We start from the raw sequence: 19,454 nt of genomic DNA, 5'->3' as shown, positions 1-19,454 counted from the left end.
AACGTAAACGTTTAGTCATTCCGCAGCCAGTCAATTAGCTGCCCGACTAATAATGTGTTTTGAAATTGGTCGGCCGGTTAGCTGCGAGCTACCCGTAAGTTGCCAAACTACGCGCTTTACCGGGAATGACAAATGATATTGTCCGGCGTGGCTGTGTATGGCATAAATTGGTACAGCAGTGCCGTTGACAAAAGAGGAATGAGCTTTGTTAAAGCCGAGCATATATCACTGGGTGGCATGTTTTCGTAAGGGATTGAAAAAGTGCAATAGTGCTGCATAAGCAAATTGGGTAAGGTAGCCATTATCCAGTAGGATCTTCTGTTTGTTTAGATTGTGTGATAACGGGTGTTTGGAATGACAATCAAAGCTGCCGTATGTCCTGATTATTAAAGCGCTACGCTTTTAAAGGGACAACGGCGACGGGTAAGCCGCAATTCTTCATCAGGTACGTGTATGCCAATTTGGAAATGTCAGCATTGGCGTTTTCGTGAATAATAATACGATGTAAGAGAGACTGAACTGTCCAAAAGCAGGTCAAGTGATTGGTTTGTGTTGACTATTTTAAACACATAACATAATGCAACCAATGCTCTCATTTGAAACCGCTATTCCATGCAAAGCCCTTTGACAACAGATAGTCTGACATGTCATTTAACTTTGACTGTGTCCGACTGCCATGTTAGCAACCAACCGCATTATGTTTTTTACATGAGTAACACATTTTTCATCTGAAATGAATAAATCACAGTAAAAGAAACACAGAAATAACTCGGCATTGTTTTAAAGGTAAATGTGAACCTCTTTTAAATGTCCTAATATGTACCATTTAGGCACAGATATTTACACATTTGGTACCAGTATGTACTAATATAAAGTCTTTGGTACCAATATGTACCTTTGAGGTACTAATATGAACTCTTTAGTACCAATGTGTACCTTTGAGGTACTAATATGAACTTTTTAGTACCAATGTGTACCTGTGAGGTACTAATATGAACTCTTTAGTACCAATGTGTACCTGTGAGAAACTAATATGAATTGTTTAGTACCAATGTGTACCTGTGAGGTACTAATATGAACTCTTTAGTACCAATGTATACCTGTGAGGTACTAATATGAACTCTTTGGTCCCAATGTGTACCTTTGAGGTACTAATATGAACTCTTTAGTACCAATGTGTATCTTTGAGGTACTAATATGAACTCTTTAGTACCAATCTGTATCTTTGAGGTACTAATATGAACTCTTTAGTACCAATGTATACCTGTGAAGTACTAATATGAACTCTTTAGTACCAATGTGTACCTTTGAGGTACTAATATGAACTTTTTAGTACCAATGTGTACCTGTGAGGTACTAATATGAACTCTTTAGTACCAATGTGTACCTGTGAGAAACTAATATGAATTGTTTAGTACCAATGTGTACCTGTGAGGTACTAATATGAACTCTTTAGTACCAATGTGTATCTTTGAGGTACTAATATGAACTCTTTAGTACCAATGTGTGCCTGTGAGGTACTAATATGAACTCTTTAGTACCAATGTATACCTGTGAGGTACTAATATGAACTCTTTGGTACCAATGTGTATCTTTGAGGTACTAATATGAACTCTTTAGTACCAATGTGTACCTTTGAGGTACTAATATGAACTCTTTAGTACCAATGTGTATCTTTGAGTTACTAATATGAACTCTTTAGTACCAATGTGTACCTGTGAGGTACTAATATGAACTCTTTAGTACCAATGTATACCTGTGAGGTACTAATATGAACTCTTTGGTACCAATGTGTATCTTTGAGGTACTAATATGAACTCTTTAGTACCAATGTGTACCTTTGAGGTACTAATATGAACTCTTTAGTACCAATATGTACCTCTGATGTACTAATATGAACTCTTTAGTACCAATATGTACATCTGAGGTACTAATATGAACTTTTTAGTACCAATATGTACCTTTGAGGTACAAATATGAACTCTTTGGTACCAATAAGCACCTTTGTCGTACTAATATAAGTACTCTTTGGTACCAATATGCACCTTTGAGGTACAAAAATGCACTCTTTAATACCAATATGTACCTGTGAGGTACCAATATGCACTCTTTGGTACCAATATGCACCTTTGACGTACTAATATATGTACTCTTTGGTACCAATATGCACCTTTGAGGTACTAAAATGCGCTCTTTGGTAACAATATATGTACCTCTGAGGTACTACTATAAACTCTTCAGTACCAATATGTACCTCTGAGGTACTAATATGAACTCTTTAGTACCAATGTGTACATTTGACGTACTAATATATGTACTCTTTGGTACCAATATGTACCCGTGAGGTACCAATATGTACTCTTGGGTACCAATATGAACCTTTGGGGTACTAAAAAAATGCACTCTTTGGTACCAATATGCACCTCTGAGGTACTTATACATTATGCACTCTTTGGTAGCAATATGCACATTTGAGGTACTAATATGAAATCGTTGGGTGCATAAGAGTAGTTTTTCAAATGGTATTACCCCAGTGAGGATTAGGGAGCAATTTCTGACCTTTATTTTTGACTGTGTACAGATAATATGTGACAAAACTCCAAAAATAAATGATCAAAGATTTGAATCCATAAACTTGAAACATTAGATAATCCAGTGATTAGTTTTTCCAAGAGACGCTTACAATATCTACCCAGTAACTCAAAATTAACTCAAAATCTTATTTCCCAACTGACAGATAGAAACCTGTGCACAGCGGTTTTTTGAAACTACATTGCAGTCGAACGATTTCCATTTATGCATTTGGCAGATGCTTTTATCCAAATCGACTTAAAGCGCATTCAAGCTATAGGGTTTTTTTAAGTAGGTTTATGCTAGTGCGCTCTACCAAATGAAAAGACCGCAAAATTTTGTTATTAAAGCATAACTTTTCTGGTTTGGTTTTCAGTCAAGCAACATTGCATTAGACGCTAATGCGGAGTTAACTACACACCCAACCCATAAGAAAGAGAAATTAAGCAGTCTTGCTCACCCAGTGAATGATGAAACTCACCCGACACCGGGGTCATGGGGGTGGGCGGCAGGCTGTTGATGTTGAGCGCCCCCATCTGGTGTATCTGGGTGGTGGGAAAGGCCACGCTGGGCGCCAGGTAGCCTCCGTGACTGGCGGCCATTAGGGCGGCTTGCTGCTGCATCAGCTAGAAAAAAACAGAAAGGAAGAGAAGGAAAAGTTACTAGATGCAGTATGTGGGGGCATGATGGATAGGCAGCACTCATAGAATAGAAGAGAAAGTAGAGCGGAAAAAGTGGAAAAATGTGTCAACCTATGTTTAGTGAAAGCGCCCATCTATCCAGTCAGAGGGTTGCCATAAGCCCCCAAGAAACATTTCAATAGCTGTCGACCTGGCTTATTCTAATAGAGGGATTGAAGAGAGTATTATTGTGATCCTTAAGGGAGTAAAAGAATTGAATTGTATTTTTTTTAAAGGTGCAGTGTTTAATAAGGATCTATTGACAGAAATGCACAATAATATACAAAACTATATTTTCAGGGGGGTATAAAGACCTTTTTACAATAAACCGTTATGTTTTTATTACCTTAAAATGAGACATTTTATCTACATACACAGAGGGTCCCCTTATGTGGAAGTCACCATTTTGTGCCGCCATGTTTTTACAGAAGCCCTTAACGGACAAACTTTTTTTACTAAGTTGTCTCCGACGATGACATTTTTCTGGTGGCGGCTATCGTAGCTTCTCTATGCGTTTCAAAAGCGATGGGTGAGCAGTGGACTGAGCCGTTGGTTGCAATTTGCAACCTCACCACTAGAGGCCGCTAAAATTTACACACTGCACCTTTAAGGAATTGTTCACTAAAAAATGAAAACGTTCATGGTTTACCCAGCCTCATGTCGTCCCAAATCTGTATGATGTTCAGTGAAACATCATACAGGTTTGAAAGTGAATGGGGACTGTTAAGCTCTGAAATGTCAAATGAATCAAAAATGACTTTTAATATCTCAAATTATTTTAGTCTGTTTCAAATACAAAACTGTAGTATGATTTTAAAAGACATTTCTTGTGCTTGATTCCTTCAGTCACCATTAACTTTCATTATAAAGAAAATAGCGCATACAGTCATACACGTCTGGAATGACATAAAGAAGCTATGTGACCGCTATAATGGCATGAGCCACCTATTGAATATATCAGTTATATTAAAACAGACACTCTTAGATGTAAGCTAAATGATTATTAGATGCAGAACCACATTCCTTGTGCATTATCTGCATGCTGGTTTACATGTTTCATACATGGGAGATGTGCGTCAAGTCTATTCTAATAACATCACTCCACTTATCCATAGACTTGATGCCATATTTCATTTAACACCAGTGGAAATGAGACTGAGATAGACATCCAGTCCAGTCAATATGCTGTCTTATAGGCGTGAAATCAAAACTGACCCAATTTACTTTCTTAATACGTGTTCCTCATCTTATTATAGATCTTATAGTCTTTGACTACGTGGGCTGGGGAAATAACGTCAACCAATAATGTTAAAACCAATAGCCAGATAGGGATTAGACTGTGTTGTGGGTAATGCACTTTTTCTTAAACCCTACACGGCGATTTAATGCTTGTTAATGCTGAAATGAATAAAGCAGTAATGGCAATCTTCTGCAAAATCACATTCTGGTCTGCCGTGTTGCTGGTCTTTCTGGTATAGATCGCATGCAATTTTCTCAACCCCTGTTTTCTCCTGTGCATTGTAAATTGGTTTAAATATATAATTTGACTGTATTGAATGACAGTGCGTTATACAGCTGCATGAATTGAGCATAATGAAGCTTTTATTAAAAACTGAAATGACTAGATTTTGAGTTGACTACGTTTTTTTTAAACACTTTTTTTCTTTATATGTAAAGCTTTTTAATGAGTTTACCTCTAAATAGGCTACACTGTATATATTAGTTTGAATTTTGAGCATATACAACATCTGCAAAGTTACAACACTCAAAGTTCAATGCAATGAGAGATATATGCTTTAACAGAAAAAAACACTGTATTTCAAAAGCAGTTGAATGTAGCGTTATCATACTTGGTAAGGCATCTTTACATGTAACCATATTCTTGCCAGTGTAATGATATTATCCACATTTGACCAAAATTGAGTTTAAATGGACATACGTGCATATTTTACAGTAACGGTGGTCGATATGCGTTCTTCCGAACATTGATTAGAATGGCCAAGTCGCGTTTCATATTGACAGATATATACGCTGAGTTTATTAAATAGCCTACGCCTTAGTTTATTAAATACGCTTAGTTTATTTAATATTAATTATAAATGTATTAAATGTCTCTTGCAAACTATGAAGGGACAATGAATCAATACACTGACATGGTAATGCTAGACAGATACTTTGTTTGCACAGTCCTATCGTAATTTTGTCACTCCTACGTCTGGGAACAGGGGGGAAACGTTTACCTCGATGAAGGAAATTCATTGTCTCACCAGGCTATGTTTATTCGGCTATCCAGTGCTGAGCTTCGATGAAACTTCGGTGATACGCGGTGTGATTGACAGCTTTGACACCAAATGGATATACGTGAAAATCAGATGACATTTTTCAGATGACAACTTTTCATTGGGCATTTAGATATGTGAAGCATACTGTATATGGAATTTAACCTGTGCAATCCGTCAAAAAATCTCAAAATCGGCAAAATGGACATATGTGGTTTTCATCAGACAGGGACGATATATGTAAAATATATGAATTTTTTTTTTTTTAAATAAAGCATAAACACGTTGTGTACCCCATAAATACAATCAAACCTTACAAAACTCCTGATGTACTCCCCTCCCCAGGCCAACGGGCCACTGTGTACATTGACCGAACAGCTGCCACTCTTCATAAGGATCATTCATTACCCTGCAATGTCAGAAAAAATTGTCAAACAATGGTCCCTAGCCCTCACTCGGACGGCGCCCTTTCAAAAAATTACACCTATAGAGGTCATATTAGTACCTCAGAGATACATATTAGTACCTAAATGCTAGGACATTTTTAAAGGTTACTTTCCCAGTGACAGCTTGGGACCTGTTTCTGACCATTTTTTTTCTGACAGTGTATGAGTAAAATATCATAAAACAACATAATTTTTCAATATTTTACTATGTTCTTACCTCAACAAATTAATATTCAATGCGTGCACTTAAACTTTGTAAAGCGCATCATAAAAGTGTTAGCATTTAGCCTAGCCCCATTCATTCCTTAGGATCCAAACAGGGATGAATTTAGAAGCCACCAAACACTTCCATATTTTCCCTATTTAAAGACTGTTACATGAGTACGTATGGTGGCACAAAATAAAACATGGCGATTTTTCAAGAGCAATTCAACCTTGGGCGCAGTAATATTTACGGAAGTTTGAGCGATGGTGGAGTAATGATGATAATACTGTGCGCTGAGGTCAAAGTGCTGCAAACTAAGTGCTCTTCCGCCATACAATATAGTTCGCATTTTTTATCCGCTTAAAAATTGCCACGTTTTATTTTGTGCCACCATACTTGTGTAACTACTCATGTAACAGTCTTTTAATAGAGAAAACATGAAAGTGTTTGGTGGCTTCTAAATTCATCCCTGTTTGGATCCTAAGGAATGAATGGGGCTAGGCTAAACGCTAACACATTCACAACGCGCTGTACAAAGATTAAGTGCACGCATTGAAAAAAGATAGGTATGTATTAATTCTTCTAAGTTGAGGTAAGAACATGGTAACATATTGAAAAACGGTGCGGTTTTCCTAAGTTTGTCATTTCACCTCACATGTAAAATCTAAAAACTTCCTTTTTCCTAAACACTCCCCTTTCTGCCATTGGTCACCCAAACAGACAGCCCCATCCCAATCTCACCCTACTGGTTGAGCCAATGTTGGGCTGATTACAATATTCAAACAAGCATACGATATCTTGACACCAATTTTCAAAGAAGTCAACATACAAATTGCTAACTTGGATAGCTGCATCTGCATATCAAGCTGGGATACGATAAGGTACGGTAACATCAACAAAATGACATACTTCAGCTACTACAACTGAACAATGGCTACATTTGTGCAAGGTTTTCACTGTGTGAGATGAGATAGTCTGTCCTCTTCTCAACGTAATAGCAATGACACAGTAATCAGACGCTTTTGTGCCCATTTCACGACCTCCTTTCTCGAGCTGAATGGGGCGGTGCGGTTAAGCCGGCTGGCTCTAGCCGGAATGCCTTTTTAAAAGCCAGAGGGACAGGCTCTGGGCAGAGCATAGCACGGCCAGTTGAAGACTTCCATATTGTAATTTCCCTCCATGAACAGCTCGGATAATGTCGCCTTTCATGGCTGCCACCAGATTGCCTCGGATAACGACGTGGCATTCAGTTCTGCTCTTTAGGAATTAAAACAGATAATTGGAGGCCCAAGCATGTAATTATGTTGGGGAGAAGTGAGCAACATCAATTTGTTCTTTGGGGGAAGGAGGGGTGGAGAGTGGTAGAGGAGAGGAAATAAAGGGGGAAAACAAGGTCCTTTGGCTGTCGGCGGCCGGACGAGACTATTAAAATATAATCTCTCACGCCGTGCCTGTTCTTGTTATGTGCAGGAACGGTTATGTGCTCATCACGTTATTTTCAGTGGAACACAAAAAGTTGTTTTTAAAATAAGCAATACTATAAAGTTTAATCAACTTGAATTTACACTCACCTAAAGGATTATTAGGAACATCATCCTAATACTGTGTTTGACCCCCTTTCGCCTTCTATGTACCTTAATTCTATGTGGCATTGATTCAACAAGGTGCTGAAAGCATATTGATAGGAAAGCATCTTGCAGTTGATGGAGATTTGTGGGATGCACATCCAGGGCACGAAACTCCCGTTCCCCCACATCCCAAAGATGCTCTATTGGGTTGAGATCTGGTGACTGAGGGGGCCATTTTAGTACAGTGAACTCATTGTCATGTTCAAGAAACCAATTTGAAATTATTTGAGCTTTGTAACATGGTGCATTATCCAGAGGATGGGTACATGGTGGTCATAAAGGGATGGACATGGTCAGAAACAAAGCTCAGGTAGGCGGTGGCATTTAAACGATGCCCATTTGGCACTAAGGGGCCTAAAGTGTGCCAAGAAAACATCCCCCACACCATTGCATTAATGAAAAATTGAACAGGTGTTCCTAATAATCCTTTAGGTGAGTGTATAATTCATTTCACTTTTTTGAGTAGTGAGGAGATGAATTAGCTTAAGTTATATTTTTATAATTTACAGCGACTCCTCACTAGTCAAAAAATTGTATTGTAAATTCAAGTTGATAAAACGTAATAATTTAGGCGCAACAAGGAATTTTTACAGTGTACCAAGTTGTCCACATCCGAACTTTCTGTTAGGTTGAACTTTCCGTTCTGTTGTCACAGTTTGTCAAAAGTGATATAAAAAATTCTTCAGACATTTCTAGTTTGTGCTCCGCAGAAAAATAACACCATGTAGGTTTGGAGCGACATGAGGACGAGTCAAAAGCGACAGAACTATTGCTTCGCATTTAGCTTTACCATCGCAGGACCAACACATCTTGAATAGACAGCAAGCATTCGAGCCCAGGCAAAAGAAACCAAATTGCCTTCAGTAGAGTTTTCATCATAAGGGTCACCACCTTTTCTTCCTTCGGAATGGAAAAGTAAAAAAACAGAAGAGGCTCCGGGAAGATGTTGCCCGGACGACGGCATTCGCTTAGCGTCAGGCATGTGGGTTTTTTTATGGCTTGCCGATGGCATTAGTCTCCCTCGGTGGCACCAGGCAATCACCTCTTTATCACTTGGCAATTATCTACCCAGAGCTGTTCTGTGTCTCTGCCCACCTCTGCCGGCATCACACATGACCCCTTGCATTTAGCTTGGCCCGGCTTCAGCGCCGGGAGAATGGCAGGATGAGCTGTGGAGATATTTATAGAGAGAGGAGAAATGGACTGAGCTGAACACGAGGACCTCGGTTATTAAGGTCTCGGGCTCTGAAGATTGCCTGGAACGGCTTTTTCGGCTGTGCGCCGACAGCACGTCTTCTGGATGAAGCTTAAAGATGGTGCCAACGTAGTTTGGGTTGTATTGGAGTCCGTTTTAGGCCTGAGAATACTTTAAGGCACATCTTTGAGATTAAGCTTATAAAAATGGTCCCAAGTTGTCACTGGGGCAGTAAGGGCCTATTTTGTATACCATTTAGGTACAGATATGTATTTGGTAACAATATGTACCTTTGATATACTAATATGTACTCTTTAGGTCCAAAGGTGAACTTTTTTGAAAGGGTAGCGCCCCAGTGACAGCTAGGGATTTTTTTTTATAATTTATTCAGACAGTGTAGAGATTACACTGCAAAAAAATGATTTTCAAGAAAACATTTTCTTAGTATTTTTTTCTTGTTTTTAGTAAAAATATCAAAAAATAAATAAATAAAGATTCTTTTTCTTGATGAGCAAAACAACCCAGGAAAATAAGTCTAGATTTTAGACCAAAAAAACCCAAAACAATTTAAGTGAATTTGTGCTTAAAACAAGCAAAATTATCTGCCAATGGGGTGAGAAAAAAAGCTAAAAATAAGATTTATTTTTTCATAAATGCTTAATTTAAGCTAAATTTCCTCACCACATTGGCAGATAATTTTGCTTGTTTTAAGCACAAATTCACTTAAATTGTATAGTTTTTGGCTTTTCTTACGTCATTTTGCCCAATCAAGAAAATCTTGTTTTAAGAATTTTTTTAATATGTCTACTGAAAACAAGACAAAAATACTAAGTTAGAAAGTCATTTTTTGCAGTGAAGTCTAACTACACCGCAAAAAAAAAAAATCTTAGTATTTTTGTTTTCAGTAAAAATATCTAAAAATTCTTAAATTAAGATGCTTTTTCTTGATGCCCAAGAAAATAAGTCTAGTTTTAGACCTAAAATATCAAATTTAAGTGATTTTGTGCAAAAAACAAGCAATAAAAACTTGAACATTTTTCTTAAACACTAAATTCAAGAAAAATTCAAGAAAAATTTGCTTAACCCATTGGCAGATTTTATGCTCAAAATCACTTAAATTTGATATTTTTGGTCTATAATCTAGACTTATTTTCTTGGGTTGTTTTGCTCATCAAGAAAAGCATCTTAATTTATAATTTTTTAGATATTTTTTAATGAAAACAAGACAAAAATACTAAGTTAGAAAGTCATTTTTTGCAGTGAAGTCTAACTACACTAACTAAATGTTCAAGTTTTTATTGCTTGTTTTTTGCACAAAATCACTTAAATTTGATATTTTAGGTCTAAAACTAGACTTATTTTCTTGGGCATCAAGAAAAAGCATCTTAATTTAAGAATTTTTAGATATTTTTACTGAAAACAAAAATACTAAGAATTTTTTTTTTTTTTTTTTTTTGCAGTGTAGTTAGACTTCACTGCAAAAAAAATGACTTTCTAACTTAGTATTTTTGTCTTGTTTTCAGTAGAAATATTAAAAAATTCTTAAAACAAGATTTTTTTGATTGGGCAAAATGACGTAAGAAAATTAGTCTTTTTTAGCCAAAAACTACACTGTAAAACAATTCCGTAGAAATTGCAGCTGGGTTGCCGGTAATTTACCGTAGATTAACATTTATGTTTTTTACTGGCAACATTTTGTTCAAAGTTAAATGAGCATTAAACATTTACAAGTCTTTATCTTTACAGAGTAAAACTAAAAAAAAACAACATCAATCAAAACATTCTGGGAAACAAAATCTGGAGCAAAAAACAGAAAACGGTTGATGATGATTTCTGGTTCCCTTTCAGTCGGTCACTACGACGTCACGTCGTGACCGACGAATTGGGAGCTCGCTTAGAGAGACCAATCTGCTTCGAATACTACTAAAACGCCAATGAACTTGGCATTGAGATATTTGCATAATGCTGGCGCCGCCCCGCCAGGTGCGCATATAAGGCGCACGTGCAAATAGGGAAATCAGCTTTTTTCGCTTCGAAAGCCGGCTTTATCTGACTGAGAAGCTACTATCTGCTCTTCGGGGAACGGTTGCTGAAGTTGATTGACAAGCAGTACTAACACAGCGGACGCTCGCAGTATTCCACTGCTCTGCATATTTTTTGTTTTGAGTTTAGTGTGTGCGTTGCCTTTCCCTGTGCGCATCATCAGCTGAGCACCTAAAGAGTGATTTCCCTGAAAGAGTGATACGTGAGAGCTCTGTGTCTTTTTAAAGACAGCCACTCTCTCGTATATTCGGAGATCAGCGTCCTTTTCAGGATTGCTTTTCGTCCGTGCGATCTTGGATGTGAGAGGTATAAGGGTTCCAGTTACGGTCACGAGCGCTGTCTTCATGCTTGGGCATCAAGCACTCTGAGGCTGCGCTCGTGGAGAGTTTTTGTTCTCTCTGTGAGAGCATAACCCTCTTGGATTGCGGAGACGACTGACGTTTCTACGGGAATGCTGTCCGCGTCTTTGCAGTGCTGACACCGCCATGGTGCGGCTGTCAAGCGCTCGCATGACGCTCTTCGCATCACTACGCTGAGGAGGACGGAGGGCGCGTCCTCCACCTACCGGCCTTTCATCCTCAGCCGGTTGAGGTTCCGGTGGAGACGGCAGAGTCGTGTTCTACGATGTCTGCCGAATCCATTGGACCTCCTTCTGGTCCCGTTCACTTCTGCAGCATCAGAGGGGTGTCCAAATTTCCTCCGGAGTGGAGTCGTTCCGGAGATGGCGGCCGTGCCCGCTCGAGCGGCGGTAACGGTAGAGTTGGAGGGGTTAACCCCTCTCCGCCCGAACCGTACCGCCCACGTGATTGGTATTTCGGAGCTGCTCGGGCCTCTCGGTCCTCTGCTCCTGTGCCTTTCTTCCCGACGGCACGAAGAGCTGACGTGGTTTGCGGCCATCCGGCCGTTCAGCTTCAGCTTTCACCCCTCACCTCCCTCACCAATGGAGCTGCTAAGGGCAGGGACCCTTCAGTGGAGCGGGGGGTTGCGATGCAGCTGCGTTCCTGGAGGGACCACCCAACCCTTCCCTCCCGTGTTTGTAGATAGTCGTCCGGTTACGGGCGCTGTCCGTCAGGCATGCGGAGAGGCGGCTTCAGCCCTGCACGCAATAACGTTGCTACGGGTTCACCAAGGATTTACGAGGGAGGCCGCGACCTTCAGTCGTGCGATGTTCACGACAGTGGTTCAAGATCGCCACCTTTGGCTGTGTCTGGCTGACGGACGCAGGCGAGAACAACTTCTTGAATGCTCCTGTCTCACAGACCGGCCTCTTCGGCGAGGCCGTGGAGTCGTACAGCTCCGCTGCGCAGACTGAGGCGATCTCTGTGGTCACGCCCCGGCGAAGGAGAGCTGCCCTTGGTAAAAACCACCACGCCGGTTCCTCAGTCTGCCTCTCGCCGTCGGCGTCCTGCGGCGACCACCTCCGTTCCCCTCCTCGGACTCCATCTCGGCAGCGCGGGGGAACCGGTCGTCAGCAGCTCGCCCCGCCCGCTTAGCCGCATCCCGTGAATCGGGAGTTTAAGTGGCCAGTAAGCGGGCGACCTGGATTGGCAGAGGATCACTCTTCAGGAGACGGTATTCGCTCCTTCCCCCGATAGAGGGTCGGGTGGAAAATTCTTGGTTTACATATGTTCCACCGGCTGTTTAGCCGGTGCCCACTACAATTTAAGTGAATTTGTGCTTAAAACAAGCAAAATTATCTGCCAATGTGGTGAGGAAATTTAGCTTAAATTAAGCGTTTATGAAAAAATTAATCTTATTTTTAGCTTTTTTTCTCACCCCATTGGCAGATATTTTTGCTTGTTTTAAGCACCAATTCACTTAAATTGTTTTGGGGCTTTTTTTGTCTAAAAACTAGACTTATTTTCTTAGGTCATTTTGCTCATCAAGAAAAAGCATCTTAATTTAAGAATTTTTAGATATTTATACTGAAAACAAGACAAAAATACTAAGTAAGAAAGTCATTTTTTTTGCAGTGTGTGCATTACTATCCAATGCGTGAATCTACTCCAGCTTGATTACACAACTGTGTTTCCGTACAATAAGTTAAATCCAACAAAAATCTTTAACATTTCATGACTAATGCACTTTGAATGGCTGACGTGTTATATTTCTCAACAACAGGGGGCAATATAGGTCAATGGTAAAGCTCGTACACCCCCCAAACCCCCCCCCCCCTTCCCAAATACACAGACAAACATTCTCCTCATTAATGTTGCCTTCAAAACCTTCTGAAGTGCTTTCAAGCCATTTGTGCGTCATATTAATCTAACACGCCGTCTCTGGTGATTGGCGTGAAGCAAAAGAGATCTTTCTGGCTTTCCATCAACAGCCAGACTTTTATTCACCCCCCCCCCCAAAAAAAGCCGAAAATGAAGATGGCTTCACTCGGAAAAAGAAAAGATCAAACGCGGCACAGACAGGGAAAAAAACAGATAAAAGATGTTCGGCTTGTATTGACAAGAGGCGTCTGAAAGAAAATTAATGTTTCTCGCTTTCATCGCGTCTTATGTCACACCCCTCTCCCCACTCCAGAGTCAAGTACGGGGCCGTATCTGATTTTTTGAGCATCTTCATGTGCCGCTGAATGATGAGATGTTTGTCACATTTAGGAGTTAGATGTACCTTTTTAAAAAAATGCATCTGTCTCATGGCACGATGTTGTCGGTGCTATTACCCCTCCAATTTGCGCTCGCATGCACCCCTCCTCTGCTCCGACTAAAATCCAATTTACTGGCTGTCAGCTGAACCCAGTAATCCTCAGCACAGCTGTGTTTGTGGAGAAGCCTCTTAATTTGCTCATCCTCCACATTTCTAAATGTACCATTGCCATATCTGAGGCTGAATGTTTAGCTTATGTGGCTTTGTTGCCTGGCTGGTTATGAAGGAGGTGTGAATGCTTTGCTTGCTGAGGTTCTGCTTGGGTACAGGAACAACTCTTTAAATTCGCTCTTTTAAACAGATGATTGTTGAGATGACAGATAAACTAGATCAACCCTAGATTTACCCCTTTAAACTCACAACTGCAATGCTAGGGTTTTCTTGCTTGTTGCCAGGTTGATGCAATGCAGTTGGTGTAAAGTATATATGGCTTGGTTCAATGGCTGCACAATAAATCAAAAATGTAATCGAAATTACAATTATGGGTTCTATAATCGCCAAAAATCTCAATTAAAGCTGTCCATTTGTGCTTAATTCTGTGCATTTTGCCAGTATGTTTGGGCACCAAATACAGTGGTGAATCAGAGATTTTAACGTCCTAACTCCCATAATTATTCGTTATTTACATTATATTATTTAGTTTCAAAGTCATTATATTATTTAGAATTTACTTTTAAGATACATTGTTACAGTTCCCTTTCGAGGGAACTCGTGCTGCGTCACTGTGGTGACACATTAGGGACGCCTCCAGGTGTTAGTGCGTCAATGTGTATATCAAATTCAACCAATGGTGAGGCTTAACGACAAAGACAAGGTGATGCGGGAGCCAGGAATATATGTCTATCTGAAATATTGGCAAAGATGGCATTACAGGGATGCAAAAAGTATGGCAGGGGAGACGCAGCGTCTCGTTCCCTTATCAGGGAACAACAGTTACATACGTAACTCTAGATGTTTTTATGTGTCAACTATTCAAAACTATTTTCAAAAACTTCCCTTAAATTTTTTCCCAAGATTCACCAACTTTCAAGGACTTTAAGGACCCGTGGGAAACCTGTCAATTTCTTACCGTACGTTGTTGCAATTGTAAATCGTCTTTCGACCACCAAGCAAAAAAAAACATGACCAACAAAAAGCTGGTGCACTATCATTCATATGAGAAAAATACCATGGTCACTCAACTTTTCATTTCATTGACGTTTATTCATATGCATACGAATGCAACAGGCCAGAAAGCTAGTAAAAATATCTAAGTGTGTCTAGTGTGACCACAGCATAAGCTACGCATAGGTTTAACACTTAAGCACGAAGTACAATCAGTTTTTTACGTGTACGGGAACGTATGCGCACAGTCGAATGCACAGACTTGCAAAGTATTGTTTATTTAAAGGAATAGTCTACTCATTTTCAATATTAAAATATGTTATTACCTTAACTAAGAATTGTTGATACATCCCTCTATCATCTGTGTGCGTGCACGTAAGCGCTGGAGCGCGCTGCGACGCTTCGATAGCATTTAGCTTAGCCCTATTTATTCAATTGTACCATTTAGTACTTCGACTCGGCGCAGTAACACCCTTCCTCTCCCATTATGAGAGTGAGAAGGGGAGCGGACTTTTCAGGCGAGTCGAAGTACTCCCAAAAGTGCTATTACGCCATAAAATATAGTTACTCTTTTAAATCCGCTTAGAAAAGCGCTACGTTTTATTTTGTACCACCAAACTTGCTCGTATAACAACTCGTCTTAAATAGGAAAAACGTTGATGTGTTTGGTCACTTCTAACTTTATCTCTAAATGGTACAATTGAATGAATGGAGCTAAGCTAAATGCTATCGAAGTGTCGCAGCGCGCTCCAGCGCTTACGTGCACGCACACAGATGATAGAGGGATGTATCAACAATTCTTAGTTAAGGTAATAACATATTTTAATATTGAAAATGAGTAGACTATTCCTTTAAGTCGTACGTGTACACAGACACATGCATGCAATGTATCTCCTGGGCTACTACATTCTCATATAGGCCAATATGCGCCCTACGCATACAATGTACGTAGGGTTTCAAAAATCTGAAGGTGCACATACAGTACATGTGCACTCTTCTGATAACGAAAATTGTGTTACGTCCACTGTACGCAGACCCTCACACACACCATCGTTCGCCCCTTTATGGTTAAAGCTTTAAAAAAGTCCTTAAAGTTAACTCTTTCCCTGCCATTGACAAGTTATCTCGTCAATTAAGAAAAATTAGCATAAAAAAGTGTTCCTGATGAATTTTTATGTTAATCTGCATTACCGCGTTTATCCACTAGATGCACTTACCCAATGTATGAAAAACTGAAGCCAAAACGTTATTTATTCATTTTAAACTCTGTGTATGTTTTGATAATCGTTCTAAATCTGATCTCCTTCTGAACCAAATTCCTTCACAAAAATGCAATTATTTGAACTTTGAAATTATTTGAACATTTTCTGGAAGGAATTTTGTAAAACTTTTGTGAAAATCACAAAAAATGCAATAATAAAATAAAGTAAAATAAAAATAAAAAATTCATAAATAAGTTCCCATCTTTTGTACAGCATTGCACGCAATGTCACAAGGCTGTGGTGCGTGTGTGGGTTACGATGCAGGAATAGTGAATTATAAATTAGTGTCAGAACCACCGAGAAGCAGTCTGCAGTGTCTCTGACACAAGAGATAAAAGTTCCTGCCAAAATGTGGAAGCTACAGTAACCATCCTGCCCGGGCTCTCACATGCCACGCTCCGACCATTTGCATTTCCTGCGGATGGTCCGCATCTCATGAATAATGAAGTCGTTTTTATTCTTGTACAGACCTTGCGGTTCCTGTGGGTTTGTTTGTCAATGCATGTCTGTAATATGAAAATTAGTACGAATGATAAGCCTCGAGAGCCTGTGTTGAGTCTAACAATTAATCCTGGTATATAAGAGTAAAAAATGCACGCATACATTTATCAGTACATGAATAAATGTATTTTTAGTTCATTTGTATTTTCAAATGAAATAGAAATGCACAGTATCACTAAGTTTACAGTAGCTGTAGGTTTGTTGGTATATTAGTTGATTATTTTTGTTGTACCATTTTAGTTGCATGGTTGTATTTTTAAAGGTGCAGTGTGTAATTTTTAGAAGGATCTCTTGACAGAAATGCAAAATAATATACAAAACTATATTATCAGGGGTGTACAAAGACCTTTCATAATGAACCGTTATGTGTTTATTACCTTAGAACGAGACCTTTTTATCTACATACAAAGAGGGTCCCCATACACGGAAGTTGCCATTTTGTGCCGCTATTTTTCTACAAAAGCCCTTAACGGACAATTTTTTTACTAAGTTGTCTCCGACGATGACATGGTTATCCGGTGACAGCTACCGTAGCTTCTCTATGTGTTTCAAAAGCAAGGGGTGAGCTGTGAACTACGCCGTTGGTTGCAATTCGCAACCACACCACTAGATGCTGCTAAAATTTACACACTGCACCTTTAAGTAAAGATATCTAAAACATTACATTTTCTTAAGAAGACAAACTGCTTAAGATATTATTACTGTATCTTAAATTAATTTTTTTTTACCTCCAGGCAATTTTTTATTTAACAAAATGAATTGCATTTTCTGCTTCTTTCCCAATAGAATAACAATAAACTCAAGACATTTTTTGTAATCAACATCCCCACTACACTTTTATTATAATAAAACTATGGTAATTTGTCTTAAAGGAGTGAATAAAAAATACTACATACTATAATTCTTTCGTTCACAAGTCTGCACATCCCTTCATGAATGAACATTAGATACGTTTTGGGTATGTGTCAGCTCAACCTGTCGGCTGTATTTCAACCTCCCCCGTACTAAAGGAACTTAGCATGCGTGCTATAAATATCCAGGTGAAGATTTTCCTATGGACTATTCTGAGTCATCCCAGGCTGTTCGTGCGCAGCAGACACGCATGTGACGGGAGTGTGCGTAGGCACGGATGAGATAATCAAAACGTGTCGGGCATGTGAGGGCCTCTGTGCGCCTCGTAGAGGGGAGGGTACTCACCGCGTGTGCGTAGGTGCTGTATGTGCTGAACGGCAGGGCGATGGCAGGATTGAAGATGCCGAACTGGCCGACCATCTGCTGCATGCGGCGGATGGTGCGCTCCTTGTCCGTGTCCGCAAACTTGACCACCAGGCTGGACGAGGCACCCTGAGGGAGGAGAGAATCGGAGCCAGTCTGAGGAGAGAGGGCAGGCTGTGTTTAACCTCCCGCTTTGCAAACGAGACCTTCGCACCATGCCAAACAACTATAAGTTAAAATGTATACTGTACATACAGGCCTTATTATATTAGTGTGAATTTGCATATACATTCAGTACAGAAGAATTCAATGTTATCATAATATTTCTGTTATAAGAGATCATTTGTTTCAATTATTGTAACTTGGAAGTGGAAATGACTTTACATGATTAAAAGTGATGGATGCATTTTATACCATCTTTAAATTGTTTTCCTATCTCAGCTTAATGTGAAACTGTTGTCATTTGTACTGTAGGTTTATTTCTCCAACACATCTAAAAACTATGGTTCAAGCATTGCTCTGGTTGCTTTGACCACCCCGACCAGCCAGACCCAGCAACCTGTTAGCCTAAATAATGTTGAGTTAGACGATCTGTTCGTCTGACCAACGATCTGTTTGTCTGACCAATGGTAGACGGGAGATTGTTTGGGTAACCTGCTTTAAAACAGCCATTCAAGTACTGTAAAAAACTTGATTTTAAATGTTTGTATGTTAATGAGTCTATATGTTGTTTGTTCACAGCTTAGCTATGACTTTTTTACCTTTTCAACAAGCAGAGGCGGGTTGGATGTGCGGCATTTTAATAATATTTTAATATCAGTATAATATATTAAAGGAATACTTCACTTTTATAAAAAAAAATCCTGATATTGTAATCACCCCCATGTCATCCAAGCTGTTTTTGATTTTCTTTTATTCTGTCAAGAAGAAATTATGTTTTTGGAGGAAAACATTCCAAGATTTTTCTCCATTTAATACATTTTATTGGACCTCAACAGTTTACAGTTCCAAATGCCGCATTAAAAGGCTATAAACAATCCTAACAGAGGCATAAGCGTCTTATCTAGCGAAACGAACATAATTTTCACCAAAAAAAAAACACTTTTGTATAGAGCCCGACCGATATGCGTTTTTTGGGGCCGATGCCGATACAGATATTAGGGAGTAAAAAAAGACCGATAACGATATATCGGCCGATATTCTTTATGTGTATATTATAGTTCAGTATATACTACAGTATATTATACTAAAGTACTGTACATAGAATACACTATATACTTTAACATAATATACTGTATATGAATAAATACAATGCAATGCAATGCAATGATCACTCACATATGTGGTGATCACTCACAAATGTGGTGATCCAACACTTATATTGATGTGACAAAGATATGTACAGTACTATAGGCAAGAAGTTAACAATAAACTTTATTATCCAAAATTAGTTGGATATCAGTGCACTAAACAGTAAACTTGACTTATTATAAATAACTTTAAAACACAAAGAGAACAAAATACATAAAACTTGCATCATTTGCAGTTTTGACGAGAACGTTATAAAGAGAAACTTATGAAGTCATTGATTAATATTAGCTTTACAGTAAGTTGTGTACTTCAAATTAGTTAGCCACTCACAGTTACGAAGACAATGCTTGACGGAG

The 19,454-nt window shown here is 39.1% G+C and overlaps 1 protein-coding gene across 4 annotated transcripts in view; it reads right to left on the bottom strand.

Annotated features, from left to right (window-relative positions):
- Positions 1 to 19,454, bottom strand: part of celf5a (cugbp, Elav-like family member 5a) — a 290,692-nt gene that overhangs the window by 25,669 nt on the left and 245,569 nt on the right. Inside the window, exons 6-7 of one of the 4 annotated variants that reach the window (XM_055216725.2) lie at positions 17,770 to 17,916; positions 3,053 to 3,197 (exon numbers count right to left, since the gene is read on the bottom strand). In XM_055216725.2, coding sequence (XP_055072700.2) covers positions 3,053 to 3,197; positions 17,770 to 17,916 — 292 coding nt within the window. Of the gene's footprint in view, positions 1 to 3,031; positions 3,198 to 17,769; positions 17,944 to 19,454 lie in introns of all 4 variants that reach the window. The other 3 variants (XM_055216723.2, XM_055216724.2, XM_055216722.2) reach the window with 3 other exon arrangements.

The sequence above is a fragment of the Misgurnus anguillicaudatus genome, chromosome 23 (genome assembly GCF_027580225.2).
Source record: "Misgurnus anguillicaudatus chromosome 23, ASM2758022v2, whole genome shotgun sequence".
In the NCBI taxonomy this organism is placed as follows: Eukaryota; Metazoa; Chordata; class Actinopteri; order Cypriniformes; family Cobitidae; genus Misgurnus; species Misgurnus anguillicaudatus.
Note: the sequence above shows the minus strand (reverse complement) of the source record. Positions and strands in the feature narration are given on the sequence as shown.